This window comes from Gossypium hirsutum, chromosome D07, assembly GCF_007990345.1.
Source record: "Gossypium hirsutum isolate 1008001.06 chromosome D07, Gossypium_hirsutum_v2.1, whole genome shotgun sequence".
NCBI lineage: Eukaryota > Viridiplantae > Streptophyta > Magnoliopsida > Malvales > Malvaceae > Gossypium > Gossypium hirsutum.
In genome coordinates, this window is record NC_053443.1 from 32,458,601 (window position 1) to 32,472,085 (window position 13,485).

At 33.7% G+C, this 13,485-nt stretch overlaps 2 protein-coding genes across 4 annotated transcripts; one reads left to right on the plus strand and one right to left on the minus strand.

Moving 5' to 3' along the window:
* The first annotated feature begins 413 nt into the window (after positions 1-413).
* Positions 414-7,018, plus strand: LOC107933966 (probable xyloglucan glycosyltransferase 6). Of its 3 annotated transcripts, XM_016866285.2 has the most exons (7): positions 419-1,381; positions 2,347-2,485; positions 2,606-2,655; positions 3,647-3,937; positions 4,020-4,133; positions 5,845-6,403; positions 6,478-7,018. In XM_016866285.2, the coding sequence occupies exons 1-7, from the start codon at positions 680-682 to the stop codon at positions 6,708-6,710; spliced, it is 2,088 nt and encodes a 695-aa protein (XP_016721774.2). In that variant the 5' UTR covers positions 419-679; the 3' UTR covers positions 6,711-7,018. The 3 variants fall into 3 exon arrangements, with proteins under 3 accessions (XP_016721775.2, XP_016721774.2, XP_016721773.2); XM_016866284.2 differs by having other exon boundaries at positions 2,347-2,655; XM_016866286.2 differs by having other exon boundaries at positions 414-1,381; positions 2,347-2,655; positions 5,845-7,018.
* A 614-nt stretch (positions 7,019-7,632) lies between these two features.
* LOC107933971 (40S ribosomal protein S8) lies at positions 7,633-9,997 on the minus strand. Its single transcript, XM_016866292.2, has 5 exons — positions 9,819-9,997; positions 9,626-9,698; positions 8,567-8,897; positions 7,997-8,166; positions 7,633-7,904 (listed from the first exon to the last, which is right to left on the minus strand). Exons 1-5 carry the CDS (start codon positions 9,820-9,822, stop codon positions 7,823-7,825), a joined length of 660 nt encoding a protein of 219 aa, XP_016721781.1. The 5' UTR covers positions 9,823-9,997; the 3' UTR covers positions 7,633-7,822.
* Between the last annotated feature and the right edge of the window lie 3,488 nt (positions 9,998-13,485).

Genomic DNA, 13,485 nt, shown 5'->3' on the forward strand with positions numbered 1-13,485 from the left:
GTTGAATTAATTTGTAACACCAACTCAATTAACAATATTATTTATTTATATACATTTAATAGAAAATGTATTAAAGTGTGCATAATAAAATTAAAATGTATAAAAGAATCAAAATAAAATTTTGGTTGAAAAGAAAATTTAATGTTTTACAATACAATTGGTGTGGTTTTAAATCTTTCAATATGTAATTTTTTATTATTTTTTAAAATAAAAAAATAAAAAAATTATCTTATAATATAATTTATTTTATAAAAATTGCATTAATATATGAGCTTAAATAATAAAAATATAAGATATAATATCATAATGGAGAAATTAACAGCAGAAAGCGACGCGCCATCACGTCATTATCTCACGATCGCCACTTCATCCCCGTGATTAGCGCGTGTAAGTCAGAAATCTGGATTTAAGTTACACAAAATCGCACATGGCCTGCTTCTTAACTACAACTCTCCATAATAAAAATAAAAATTTATACAATAATTTTGTTACACTCTTACTAAATTTAGCTTTCTTTTCCCTTCCTCTTCCTCCAAGCACAACAACAGCAAGGGAAAAAAACCAGAAGGAAAGGGAAAAGAAAAAAAAATACAGTAAGATCTCCCTGTTTCTCGACGTTTAATTTATTCATGTTTATTTGTTTGTTTGTCAAAAAATATATATTGTAATTTGGTGATTTATGTCTCGAGAGCCGAATTATGAGTTTCAAGAATGGTGGAACAAGCAAAGGGAGAAGAACCACGACTTTTTCACCAATGATAGTAACAATGCTAACAAAGGATTCCTGACCGTTGAGATCAGGAGTCTCAATCCTGATCTGACGACCGAAAAAGATCGTTCCAGAAGCGCACGACAGCTATCCTGGATTTGTCTCTTGAGATTCCAGCAACTCGCTAACTCCCTCGCGTGGATCACAAACTCCTTCCTTCTCCTCCTCCGTACTGCCAACCGCCGAATCTCAGCTGCCGATTCCCCATGTGATTCCTCCGCTTCTAGGCTCTACCGTATAATTAAGTTCTTTCTGGTTCTCGTGGTCCTCTTACTTTGCGTCGAGTTAGTTGCCTATTTCAAGGGATGGCATTTCAGCCCCCCGTCGGCCGCGTCGGCAGAGGCGGCGGTCGAGCTTTTCTACGCCTTATGGCTCGAAATCCGAGCCGATTACTTGGCGCCTCCACTGCAGAGCTTGGCGAATGTGTGTATAGTGCTCTTCTTGATTCAGTCGATGGATCGTGTGCTGTTGATGCTAGGATGTCTCTGGATTAAAATTAGGAGAATCAAACCGACGGCAAGTATGGAGTATCCGATGGGGAGAGTAGAAACAGGGAATGTAGATGATTATCCCATGGTGTTAGTGCAAATTCCTATGTGCAATGAGAAGGAGGTAAGCAGATGTAGGTTTCACAAATTCCTAGCGAAAAATAAAATGTCACGTTTCTTTTTTTGTCGGTTTGTGGCTCAAATTTACTAATTCTGTTCTACGCCTTCAGGGATGTACTATTTAGGTTTGTTTGTTTGTTTGATTGTCAGTAAAATATTTTTAGGGTTTGTTTGATTGTCAGTAAAATATTTTTCGTAAAATAATTTCGAAAAAATGTTTTACTTTTCTGTAAAATGATTTATTGGAAAATATTTTCTGGTGTTTGATTGAATCTGTGTAAAATATTTTCGGCTGTTTAGCAGATTTCTGAAAATATTTTTCGAAAAATTTATTTTTACATATATTGATATATATTAATAAATTTTTATATTTTAAATTATTTTTACATATATTGCAATGATTTATTTATAATAATACTCAATTATTAAGCTACAATATTAATCGTTATAAATTGAAAAAAATTAATATCAAATAAATTATTTGTAATTGTGTTAAAAAATAAGTATTGAATAATTAAAAAAATAAGTTATTGGAAAATCGATAAACAGAAGCAATTTTCTACTGGAAATGAAGCAAAGGAGGCGATAGAGAGGAGAGCACGGAAAATGTCTTACGGAAATTGAAAGGCTAAGACATTTTCCCTAAAATGTAACCCATTTTCTCTGGTTTTGGAGTTCATTTTCCAAATGGAAAATGTTTTCCGCCAATCAAATGCTGGAAAAGTTAGAAATAATTTTCCGGAAAATTAATTCCTTCAATCAAACAGACCCTTTAGTTAAGCGAAGATTGAATATAGTGAGTCTTATATCTTTCTCTTTGTTTGGTTGTCTAAACGTTTGTTCTTACTAACGTTTAGATTATAGTTAAAACCAACAGAAAGAGGGAAAAAGAAAATGCTCTAACATTGGATAGGTAGCGTAGCAGGATCTGGCTTATATTTACTGTCTATTCCCTTCTGGAGCGTGCAGGTTTACCAACAATCTATCGCAGCAGTTTGTATTATGGACTGGCCAAAGGAGAGAATGCTGGTACAGGTTTTGGATGATTCTGATGAATTAGATGCTCAGAACCTTATCCAGGCAGAAGTACAGAAATGGCATCAAAAGGGTGTGCATATATTATATAGACATCGGCTTATTCGTTCTGGCTACAAGGCAGGAAACCTCAAATCTGCAATGAGCTGTGATTATATAAAAAATTATGAGTTTGTTGCAATTTTTGATGCAGATTTCCAGCCAGCACCAGATTTCTTGAAGAAAACCATTCCTCATTTCAGGGTATCGTAACTGTTACAGCTCTATGGGTTTAAGAAAGTTTTCACTGTTCCGTTTTGTCTTTCAGTCTTTAGCCATTTCCTTTGAATATAATCTTGGTGTGCTGTGCAAGAAATCCCTTTCTTTTTGTCATTGGTTTGAGATAAAGCTAACCTGAACACGATTAGGATTGATGCAGAGAAGTGAGTAGTTACCATGGGTTCAAGATAAGAATCACCATAATGGTTAAAATTTAATAATGTTGCAGTTCTGTGGTTTACATTTGTAAGCAATTCCCATTCTGTGGCCGATGTGGTCTTTGTTTACAGTCTGGTTATGTGGATAAATCTTGTTGGCAGATAACTGCTATTTTGTTACAAGAAAATTAGTCTTCAACATTAACATGCATTCCAGTGATTTGGCACATATGATAACTTTAACCTTCAATGAATATCAAACCCATGGTGATCCTTGTGTATGTATTTGTTTCTTTCATTGAATCAAACCAGTAAGGGCCCTGTCATAGATAACAATGTGGATGCTACTAGAGATCAAACAGGTTTCTAATCTTGCATTTTCACTTCTTCCTTGGGCCCAATTTAACTTTGATATTGATCTGCACTTTGGGGGGGAATATGCAAAGATGAATTTAATTCTCTGTTGCTGTAAGAATTTTTCATGTTAGTACATGGATTTTAAAATGCTAATCATTCCTCAGCTGCTATTCTACTTATCATGGTAATTGGTAATGGTAATAGTAATAGTAGTAAATCTGTTATCACTTAATCGGTTGAGCAAGAACTAAACCTTCTTTTCCGACACAAGGAAGTTGACTGCTTGCCCCCAAAATAAGCTAATTGGATGATGTAACTTCAGTGTTTTAGGCATTTCTAATATGCATAGGTGCTGGTTGGTTTCTCTGTAAAAGACTTATATTTCCTTCTATTTTTCACTTTTGATTTGTTAATTTACCTATCATTTCTTCTGATCTGCATTTGTTTGTCTTTATTTCTAGGGAAATGATGACTTAGCATTAGTCCAAGCAAGGTGGGCATTTGTAAATAAGGATGAGAACTTGCTTACAAGATTGCAGAACATAAATTTATCGTTTCATTTTGAGGTTGAACAGCAGGTCAATGGTGTGTTTATTAACTTCTTTGGTTTCAATGGAACTGCTGGTGTGTGGAGAATTAATGCCCTCGAGGACTGTGGTGGATGGTTGGAACGAACAACTGTTGAGGACATGGATATCGCTGTTCGAGCACACCTTTGTGGATGGAAGTTTGTATATCTGAATGACGTTAAGGTGTGTGACATCTGATCATATACAAATTTCCTTTCTCACTTGAGAGCGAAAGGAAAGTGATCTAACTTTTATCTCTCTGCAGTGCTACTGTGAACTTCCTGAGTCATATGAGGCATATAAGAAACAGCAGTACCGCTGGCATTCTGGTCCTATGCAGCTGTTCCGCTTGTGCTTTCTTGACATACTTCACTCAAAGGTACGGAAGCTTATTAAAACTATCTTTTAGGTAATCTTGAGAATGAACTTTATTCTCACGTGCAAGGGTTTTATGAAATGAGGTCTCTCAAATATCTGTTTGATTTTAACAAGAACATAGTGCAAGAATTTCCATCAAACCTTTCATTTCTCTCAGGGTTCAAAATATTTGCTGTCCTTGCTGTGCATTCTCTTAATTGTTTTCATCTTCTAAATCATGATTTCTAAGTTTTAGAAATAGTGCTGCATAAAAATATTATGTTCTTTGTTTAACACCTGGGTGGCTGTCCTCTTCTAAGATCAGCATTCGAACTTTATATTCTCTTTTGAAGTGTATAAGATCTCACTTCCAAACTGGAAGGTACTAGTGCCACATTCTTGATCCTTGTGTGGAAGCTGACTGCTATCTTCTTTAGAATACAAATTTTCTTTTTCTTGTCTTGTTCTTGTGAAGAGCTGTAGGCCTTACTAAATCTTAACGATTGGTCTGGTCCTCTTCTCCAAAAGTTGTTTTCCATTGTATTAATCTATATTTCAAAACCTGTGTAAATATCCCCTTTCTACTTTTATCATTGAAAACTTGTTTAGCTTTTCTTTATATTTCCCCCTAGCTAAATGTATATTGTTCTATTCCTGATGCCTCCTTTTCGCATACGCTTCTCTGGTTGTCATATTTATTTTAGTGTCTAAAATAAATAAGAAAGTGTGGTTTCTTATTTAAGACATTAATTCTGTCAACTAAGCACGTTGATTTCAAATTTATAGCTGACACCTAGGTTCTCTGGTTCAAACCTTGGACAAACCCTTCCTCTCCCTTAGCTCTATGTAGCAATATGCTATGCTGAAGCCTGAAATGGAAGGATTGAAAACGGATGGAATGAACTACCTAAGTAGGAATTCTTGAACAGAAAACAAATTATTTTTAACAATATAAGTTGCCGGAAAAGCTAAATTAGGGTTTTGTCTTACTCTTCTTGGCTCTTCATCCCAGATAAGGAACTGATTGCTTTCATTTGTTACTTTGCTAGTCCCAATTGTTGTATCTTAACCTTATTATTTCTCAACTGTTATGGATTTAATAGGGGAGATCTGTGAATGTTTGTAGTCCTTTTAACAAACAGGACTTGGAATGACCGAACATTTAGTTGGAATGGAAAGAGGGTCAATTTAACTTGGAAATCATGCCTCCTTTTGAAAGTCAAAATGGAATTTCAAAGAAAAAAAAAGAGGATAAAAGGGTATTAAGATAGACACAAAGCAACATGGGCTGCTTGTTTGTCATTACATCATCCAATAGTCCAAGCTTTAAACTGTGGGGTTGCTCATGATGTGGGTTGTTGAACTGTTCTTGGAAACGGGAAACAAAAGACCACCAGTGTAAGCTTTAACCCTTCAACTAGATTCTGAATGTTGAATATTTCTCAAACTGACCAATGTGTTAAATAAATTAAAGGCCCATTTTTTTCTCTTTATCTTTTCTTTTTCCCCCCTTCATTTTTGATTGGGGAAAGAGAGATTCACTCAGTTCTTCAAATATGGGGCAACACATGAACCTATCTTTGAGCTAAATGCTTAAGTTTAAGAATGGAACTCTTAACCAATTTTATTGTGGAATTTTTTGCTGTTATGGTAAAAGTTTCCTTACATCATTTAGTTATAACCCTGTGTTACCTTTTATAAGAATATTTAGGCAAGCTAAATTGATTTTTCAGGTGAATAAGGCCAAGAAAGCCAATTTGATTTTTCTGTTCTTCCTCCTAAGGAAGCTTATTCTGCCCTTCTACTCGTTCACCCTGTTCTGCATCATTCTCCCATTGACGATATTCCTGCCAGAAGCTGAGCTACCAGCTTGGGTAGTTTGCTATGTTCCTGGAATTATGTCTGTGTTGAATATCCTTCCAGCACCACGATCATTCCCTTTCATTGTCCCATACCTACTATTTGAGAACACCATGTCAGTGACAAAGTTCAATGCAATGATATCTGGTCTGTTTCGGCTTGGAAATTCTTATGAGTGGATAGTAACGAAAAAGTTGGGCAGATCATCAGAGGCTGATCTTGTTGCCTTCGAGAACGAATCAGATTCTTCAGTAACTGAAACCACTAGTTTCCTCAGGTCATCCTCAGATTCTGGCCTTGAAGAGCTGAGCAAACTAGAAGTAACCTCCAGGAGAAGTGTGAAAACCAAAAGAAATCGTCTCTACAGGATGGAACTGACCCTTGCTTTTATCTTGCTGTCTGCTGCCGGGAGAAGCTTGTTGTCCGCCCAAGGTATGCACTTCTACTTCCTATTATTTCAAGGTATTAGTTTCCTTGTGGTTGGTCTTGATTTGATCGGAGAACAGGTGAGTTGACCGTAGGACACTATAGGTGCCATCTAGAGTCCGAATTGCAGGTCACATTGACCCAGCATCTTTTAACCAATAACAGCAATTTTGGTGTTACTGGTTCTGGACTGAAGCAGTTCTCCATTGGTCATTCATTGTATGGTTGTCAAAATGCCAATTGTGAAGCCACGTGCCATTGGTTAAAATATAAAGTCTGTACCAAACAAAAAGGGATTTTTGAAGAAGATTAGGAAAAATAGTGGTTGGATGTTTGAAGCTGGAGTTAGAGTGGGAGGGTGATGGAATTATTTGTGTAAAGTACCACTGTACACTTTGCCAATTTTGATATTTCAAATTTCAGAAGCGAGGCAGGCAAGGCAAAGCAAGGTGTGTCATTCTTTTTTTCTTTTCAATTTTATTGGACAGATTGATTGGTTGATTGATTTGTGTACGATTACATATATATATGTCGGCTTTAAGAGGGGTCAATTCTTTCTTCTAAAGATCAGTATAATCTTGTCCAAACAAATGTGTAAATCTAAAGTCTTCTTAATCACAATCATTCTGTCACCTTTGTTTACAGTATTTCACAAGTTTATTGTTAAATTAATTTGCTTTACAAAATTACAGGTTAAGAAAAGAATTTAACAAAATATATTAAAAAAGAACACATGATAATTTTTTAAAATTGTGTATTAAAAAATAATATAAAACTAATATGAATTTTGTTCTTATGTGAAATAAGAACAATAAATTTTAATTAAAATATTATTTATTTTATTATAAAATTACGTTAATAATACTTTATTAAATAAAAATAATATTGTAATTTTAAGATATAATCTAAATCACTAATTAATAAATTATAAATTTTTTAATTTAAAATTAAAAAAATCAAATATTATCTAAATATCAAATTTTACCGTTGCAAATGTATAACAATCACTTTTATAAAATTCAAAATTAGGTGAGGGTAATATTTTCACATAACTAGGACGGTAATAACACCAGATAATAGAAAATTGAGATTGAGCCTAGCCCAAACTGATAAGATCCATGAACGTGTCTAATCAAAACCAGGTCCGATCCATATAAATATGCAATCGTATTCATTCATCCATACGCAACTTGGTGCAAAAATTCAATCGAATCCTGGAAAGGAGAAGCCGCATAGGACAATAATTCTTTTTTCTTTAACTTTTGATTAAAATAACAGCACAATTTAACAAGGACTTGAACAAATGCCTAAAATGTTCACAATAAAAATGTACCATATCCTCAATTGTAGGAAAATAAAGAGAACAAAATTTAAAGGCAACAAAAACCACATTGATGAGAGAGTAGACCATTTGAAATACTGCATCTAAGCAGCTCCAGCGCCCTTGCCCTTCTTCCTTTGGATTTTCTTCATATAGAATTCTAGCTCTTTACCCTCCAATATGTATCTAATAATATATTAAATTGAATAATATTAGACATAACTGCATCAAAATGATAGAAAAAAACCTTATGAGCTTTATGATTCCCACAAACATACCCATCAGCTCTGCCACATTGACCTGGTCGGGAAGAAATGCATGCCAACAATCTACCAGAGCCAAATTGTTCTTCAATGTGAGCATCAAGTGTACGTTCCTTCTGGCGCTTCTCAAGCTTCCTTAGCACATGGTTACTCTTCTTAGTTTCCTCGGCAGCAACTTCTCCGTCCTACAGTTTATGATGTAGAATCAGAAACAATACTCAAAACCAACCACAAGAATTACATTGACTAAAGTTGCTTAGTACACAAAAATTACACGCTGAAAGATGGAACAGCAACTCTCACACCACCTGATTAAACGGCAATACTCTTCTATATCAGTTTTGCAACGGGTATGGTTATGGACTAGACCAGAGAATACTTTCATAGAATTACTGAATATGCAAAGACTACCCTTTCACAAATTGCATGCACTTTTCAAAGCCAAACTAAAAGACAAACAAACATCCCTACTGAAGAAATAAAAGAACAATATTTAAACAAACCCATGCAGGGTTTAAACAGTTGGAACTTAAATTGCAACCAATAATTTTGAGAAGAAAAAGGAATCATTTGAAATCTTTCTACCTCAGTAGCTTCCTTCTTAGCTGCTGTCTTCTTCTTCCTCCCAATATCAACACCATAGTGTTGAAGGTACCATTGCTTAAAGGGAGCAGCATCCACTTGAACAATAGCACTCTTTACGAGGGTCTGTGTCCTGACAAGCTCATTGTTTGAGGCATTATATACCACATCAAGAATACGGGTCTTGCGGGTGACAGCTTCGCTACCCCATGAATAGTTGCCTGTATCCAATCTCAATGCCCTCCACTTCACATTGCCTCCTCTAACACGGATTCTCCTTACAGTCTTGTTGCTAGAGAGCTTAGTATTTGCTGGCTGACGACCAAGTTCATACCTTTCAAAAGCCGCCAAAAACATAAAAATTAGCAACTTAGATAAAAGCAAACCAACAAAATACAAACTGAGTGAAACTATTCCCAAAAGAATTGAACCCTAATGCACTCCCCAACAAACTCAAACAACAGACCTCTCAGTTCCCCCTTCAAGAAATAGGTCAAACATTAGACCCTCCATGATGACCATTGCAACACTCAACACACGCACATAAACCTTCCATGTATAAACATATACCTGTATCAATTAGGAGTCCAACGTAACCTAAGGTCTATCTAATTACACCACACCCCTGAGAAAGGGCAAGCAACCCTGCCTAACACTATCATTTAGAAATAAATCTCATAAATTAGCTTATACAGCTCCTGAATGAAGATGCTCTTTACAGTTTCTAATAACCAACTGAACTTAAAGCTCACTCCATATTTCTTTTCTATACCCACTCAATCTATAATACCCATGATCAAAAGCTTTTGAATGACCCAATACCCAAAACTAAAACAAATCTAACTAATTCAGCATTCAATATCCATAAGAAAGACCATATATTCCATCCATCTTATCTCATTTGCATAAAGTTCAAGGAAAGGGTATTCTCATTGTAATTCATTTAGCAGATTAACTTTTAAAAAAACAAGAACAAAATAAAAAAACAAAAGAGAACAAATCGAGCAAAAACAAACGAAAATGTAAAAAAGGAAATGGGTAGAGAAGTTAAGAAGAAAATACTTTCGCTTCTTCCTCCAAGCCTTCTTCTTGCCACCAGTGGCACGCCTCTTGTGCATGGAATCCCTGGAAATACCTGAATCAAAGATTGAAAAGAACCCATGTTGAGGAGATGATAGTAAAGAGAAAATGAAGGTACAAGTTTTGAGAGTTAGGAAGTGAGAAAAGGAAGGAGGTAGGTAAAGATCGAAGTTACCCATGTTGGCTGAGCGGCGCAAAGAACTGTTTCAATTGCTCTCTTTCGTCTTACGCTCACAGCCACTGCACCAGCTAAAACCCTACATCTGCCCGTTTTATATCTGCGTTTCCATAAGTTGTAATTAAATGGATTTATTGTTGTGTTCGGTCCGGTCCGGTCCTAGTCAATTTTTATTCTTTACAGGCAAAGGTTCTACTTCTAGTCAAATTTATGCATGTATCGTATCAAATTATGATTTTCTTAGGCCAAATCACTGATATGGCTAAAAAGATACTGATATTAATTTATTTTAAAAAATCAAATAATGAATTTGAGCTCAATCTTTTAAATAAAAATAATTATTTTGAGAATCTTAATTTGATGATTTATATGAGACAAAATTCCGAGTTTCCTTTTTAAGTTTTAGCTAATTAATGAAAAAATTTAAATAGTGAAATGATTTACAATAAAGCATTTCTACTATTGGAGAGAATTCAATGAAAGCATTGTAAATAAGTGAATAGAACGTATGGGGAGAAGGTAAAAAAAATTGTAGCAAATTTTGTAACATTGAGCTCAACAAAAGGTAGTATTTTGTAAGGTGGAGAAAATGTAAGTATGACTTGAATCAGAATGAGTAAATGTAACACCCCTTACCCGATTCAACGACTAACACATATAAGTGATGTTATGTTAACACTCTCTCTATTTTTCTAATTTTTTTTTATAAAACATCAATTTCACAACTTAATAAAATATCTTAAAACAATTTTAAACATATGCAAAGCTTTGAACACATTTTTTAAAATAATTTGGATCATTTCCTAATTATTTGGACATGCCCAAAATATAAAACTAGGTTAGGAGCCTAAAATGATTAGAAACACAAGTTGTGCAAGTACAGTAGAGCAAGTCTTGATAGTTGGCTTGCAAGTCTCCATACTTGGGCTATAAGTCTTGAGATTTGGCCTATCTATTGTAATTTTTTAACTACTGGCTTGCAAGTACCTATACCAAACTCCAAAGTATCGATACATGGGTGCAGAGGACCTAAAATTAGTTTGAAAACACTTTATAACATCCCCAAACATCAAGAAATCATACCATTAAGTTCCAATTCATTTTGAAACATTATAAACACTAATTTGAACACAAACTCATTTTAAAAACACAGTCAAATTAAATCAACGCCACAACTTATCTTGAAAATGTTAAATGCATCATACATATAATGAAAACTTTTCAAAACTTACAAACTTAATATAAATACACTTAGTATATGTACATAATATTTTAAACTCTTTTAATAGGAATATAAAACTAAATTCTCTAAGTCTTTCAAACCTCACTCAGGAATGTGATCCTTCAAAGACATGATCTCTAGCTTCACAAAAAAAGGTCTTCCACCTACACATTTAAATCACTAGTGCGTTAAGCTCAAAGAACTTAGTGAGTACACTAAAATTTCCTACTTAACCATATCTCATATTAGTGCCAGGTCATTTTATGAATTATGGAGTTCAAATTCAATTTTGCTACTTACTAATGAGAATTTAGTCCCTTCACTTATTGATTCATTCACTAAGACTTAATGAATACAAATATTGTTTCAATTAATTAACCACTTAACACACTTAAGGTGGTTACCATTTGTTAGTTGTTTACTCACATGTTAAGTATTCACTTAGATTACCAAATCATTAGTTTCATTATTCAGATTTTGCACATTTTCCACTAATGTTTACCAAGTTTCCCTTATCAAAAGGATTATAAATGTTATCACTTAAACTCTTTTCACTTGTTAATCACATGGTACTTAAACGTTAAGGTCATATTTCACTAATTTAACTTATTAATAACATCAACATTCACTCTTAGGTCCACTTATAATCAATTATTTACTTCATTCACTTTTTAACCATGTCACTTGATCCATGCCAATTTTAACACACACTATGATTATAAGTCCAATTATCATTAATTATAAACACTTATCCCTTAGTAATCCTTAGTAAATTACACCCGTATACATAAGAGTCCATTCGAAAACCCTACATTAATTACATTAATAGTGCATCCCACCGAACATGCCAAAACACTTAGGGTTCCTACTATGCACTTATGTTGTATGCCATAAGACACATATTGTTGTCTTCACACTAAATGCTATTTTCTAACAAAAACACGCATACTAATTCCTATCGCATGCTAATTGTATCTGTAACACTCCTCACTTGTCCCAATATATGGTATGAATAAGAGATGCTACCGGAGCATATATGAAACGAAAACCTCGAAGTTGCTAAAAATTTCAAGCTTTAAACATTTTTATAAAATCATAAAATTTTAATTAAAACAATTTGAAGGATTTAGAAAGAATTTAAAATCTTTTAGTAGTATTTTAGGAAAGATTAGAGGTATTCAAGACTCAAAATGGCAAAATAGTGCAATGGAAACAAAGTGATGCAAAAATGTTGGAACAACGCATAAGGTTGTGATGTGGAATATTTGGTGTTGTGACTGACTTGTTGTTTGGGAAAATTTTCAATGTTAGAAGGATGATGTTGCAACATTGAAGGTGAATGTCGTGATATTGCAAAGACAAAGTCATGATGTCGTAGCAGGGTGACCCAAAAATGCTCCAAATTAAAATTCCAAATCACCTCCAAACATCCACAAACATACCGAAAAAAGATCAATGGATTTCAAATCATTATATTTCAATTTATGGACTCATTTAAACTAAAATACAAGGCACAAAACTGTAACGACCCGATAGTCACGGGTGTCGAAAAGTGTATTTCTGGGACTCCGTTTTTGAAAAATGAACTCGTAAATATTTATTAAAAATATTTACAAAGTTACTTGTGTAGTTAATTAGGTTTTGGTCAGGTGAATTTGCATGAAATATGAGTAATTAGATATAAGGACTAAATTGCATAAAGGGTGAAAGTTGAATTATAAATTAAAGAATAATTGAATGGACTAAATAAGAAATTATTCCAATTGCATTAAATGAGGCGGCATAAGTGAAATTATTATAAAACTTTAAATAAAAAAATATATAAATATTATAATATTTACTTAAGTATTAAGTATATATATTATATTATAATGATAAAAGAAAAGAAAAAGAAAAATGGAAACAGAGAAGCAAAAATGAAAAAGAAAAAGAGAAAGAAAGAAAGGAGAAAGCAAGGCTTAGGGTTTTCAATTGTTCAAAGCTCAATTGCTAATATCGTACCGGAACCCTCGACTAAAAAGGGGAAAGATAAAGTCAATGAGAAATAGCTCGAAATTTTTGGTTTGTATTTCTATAATCCGAATTTAGTTGTTAATTGTTATAATTCAATTTAATGTATATGGTAAGTGTTAAGGTGAGGATTATTGTGTTTTGCAATTGAAATGGATTGATTTAATATGTGATGAATTTATTGAATTTATATTGATTGAATTGGTATATATATATTGAATATATTGATTATTTGAATTGAAATGAATATTGGTTATTTTTGAAAAGTGAATTGGAACCCTATTAACTGTATCAGACTGAGTCGAATATAGATGGCATGCCATAGGAATGGAAGAGTTTAGGGATTTGTTTGACTTCGAGTCGATGAGAAACTGGGTGTCAATTTACTACTTTGGATTAATTTGATGAGGCACTAGGTGCCAATTTATTTCG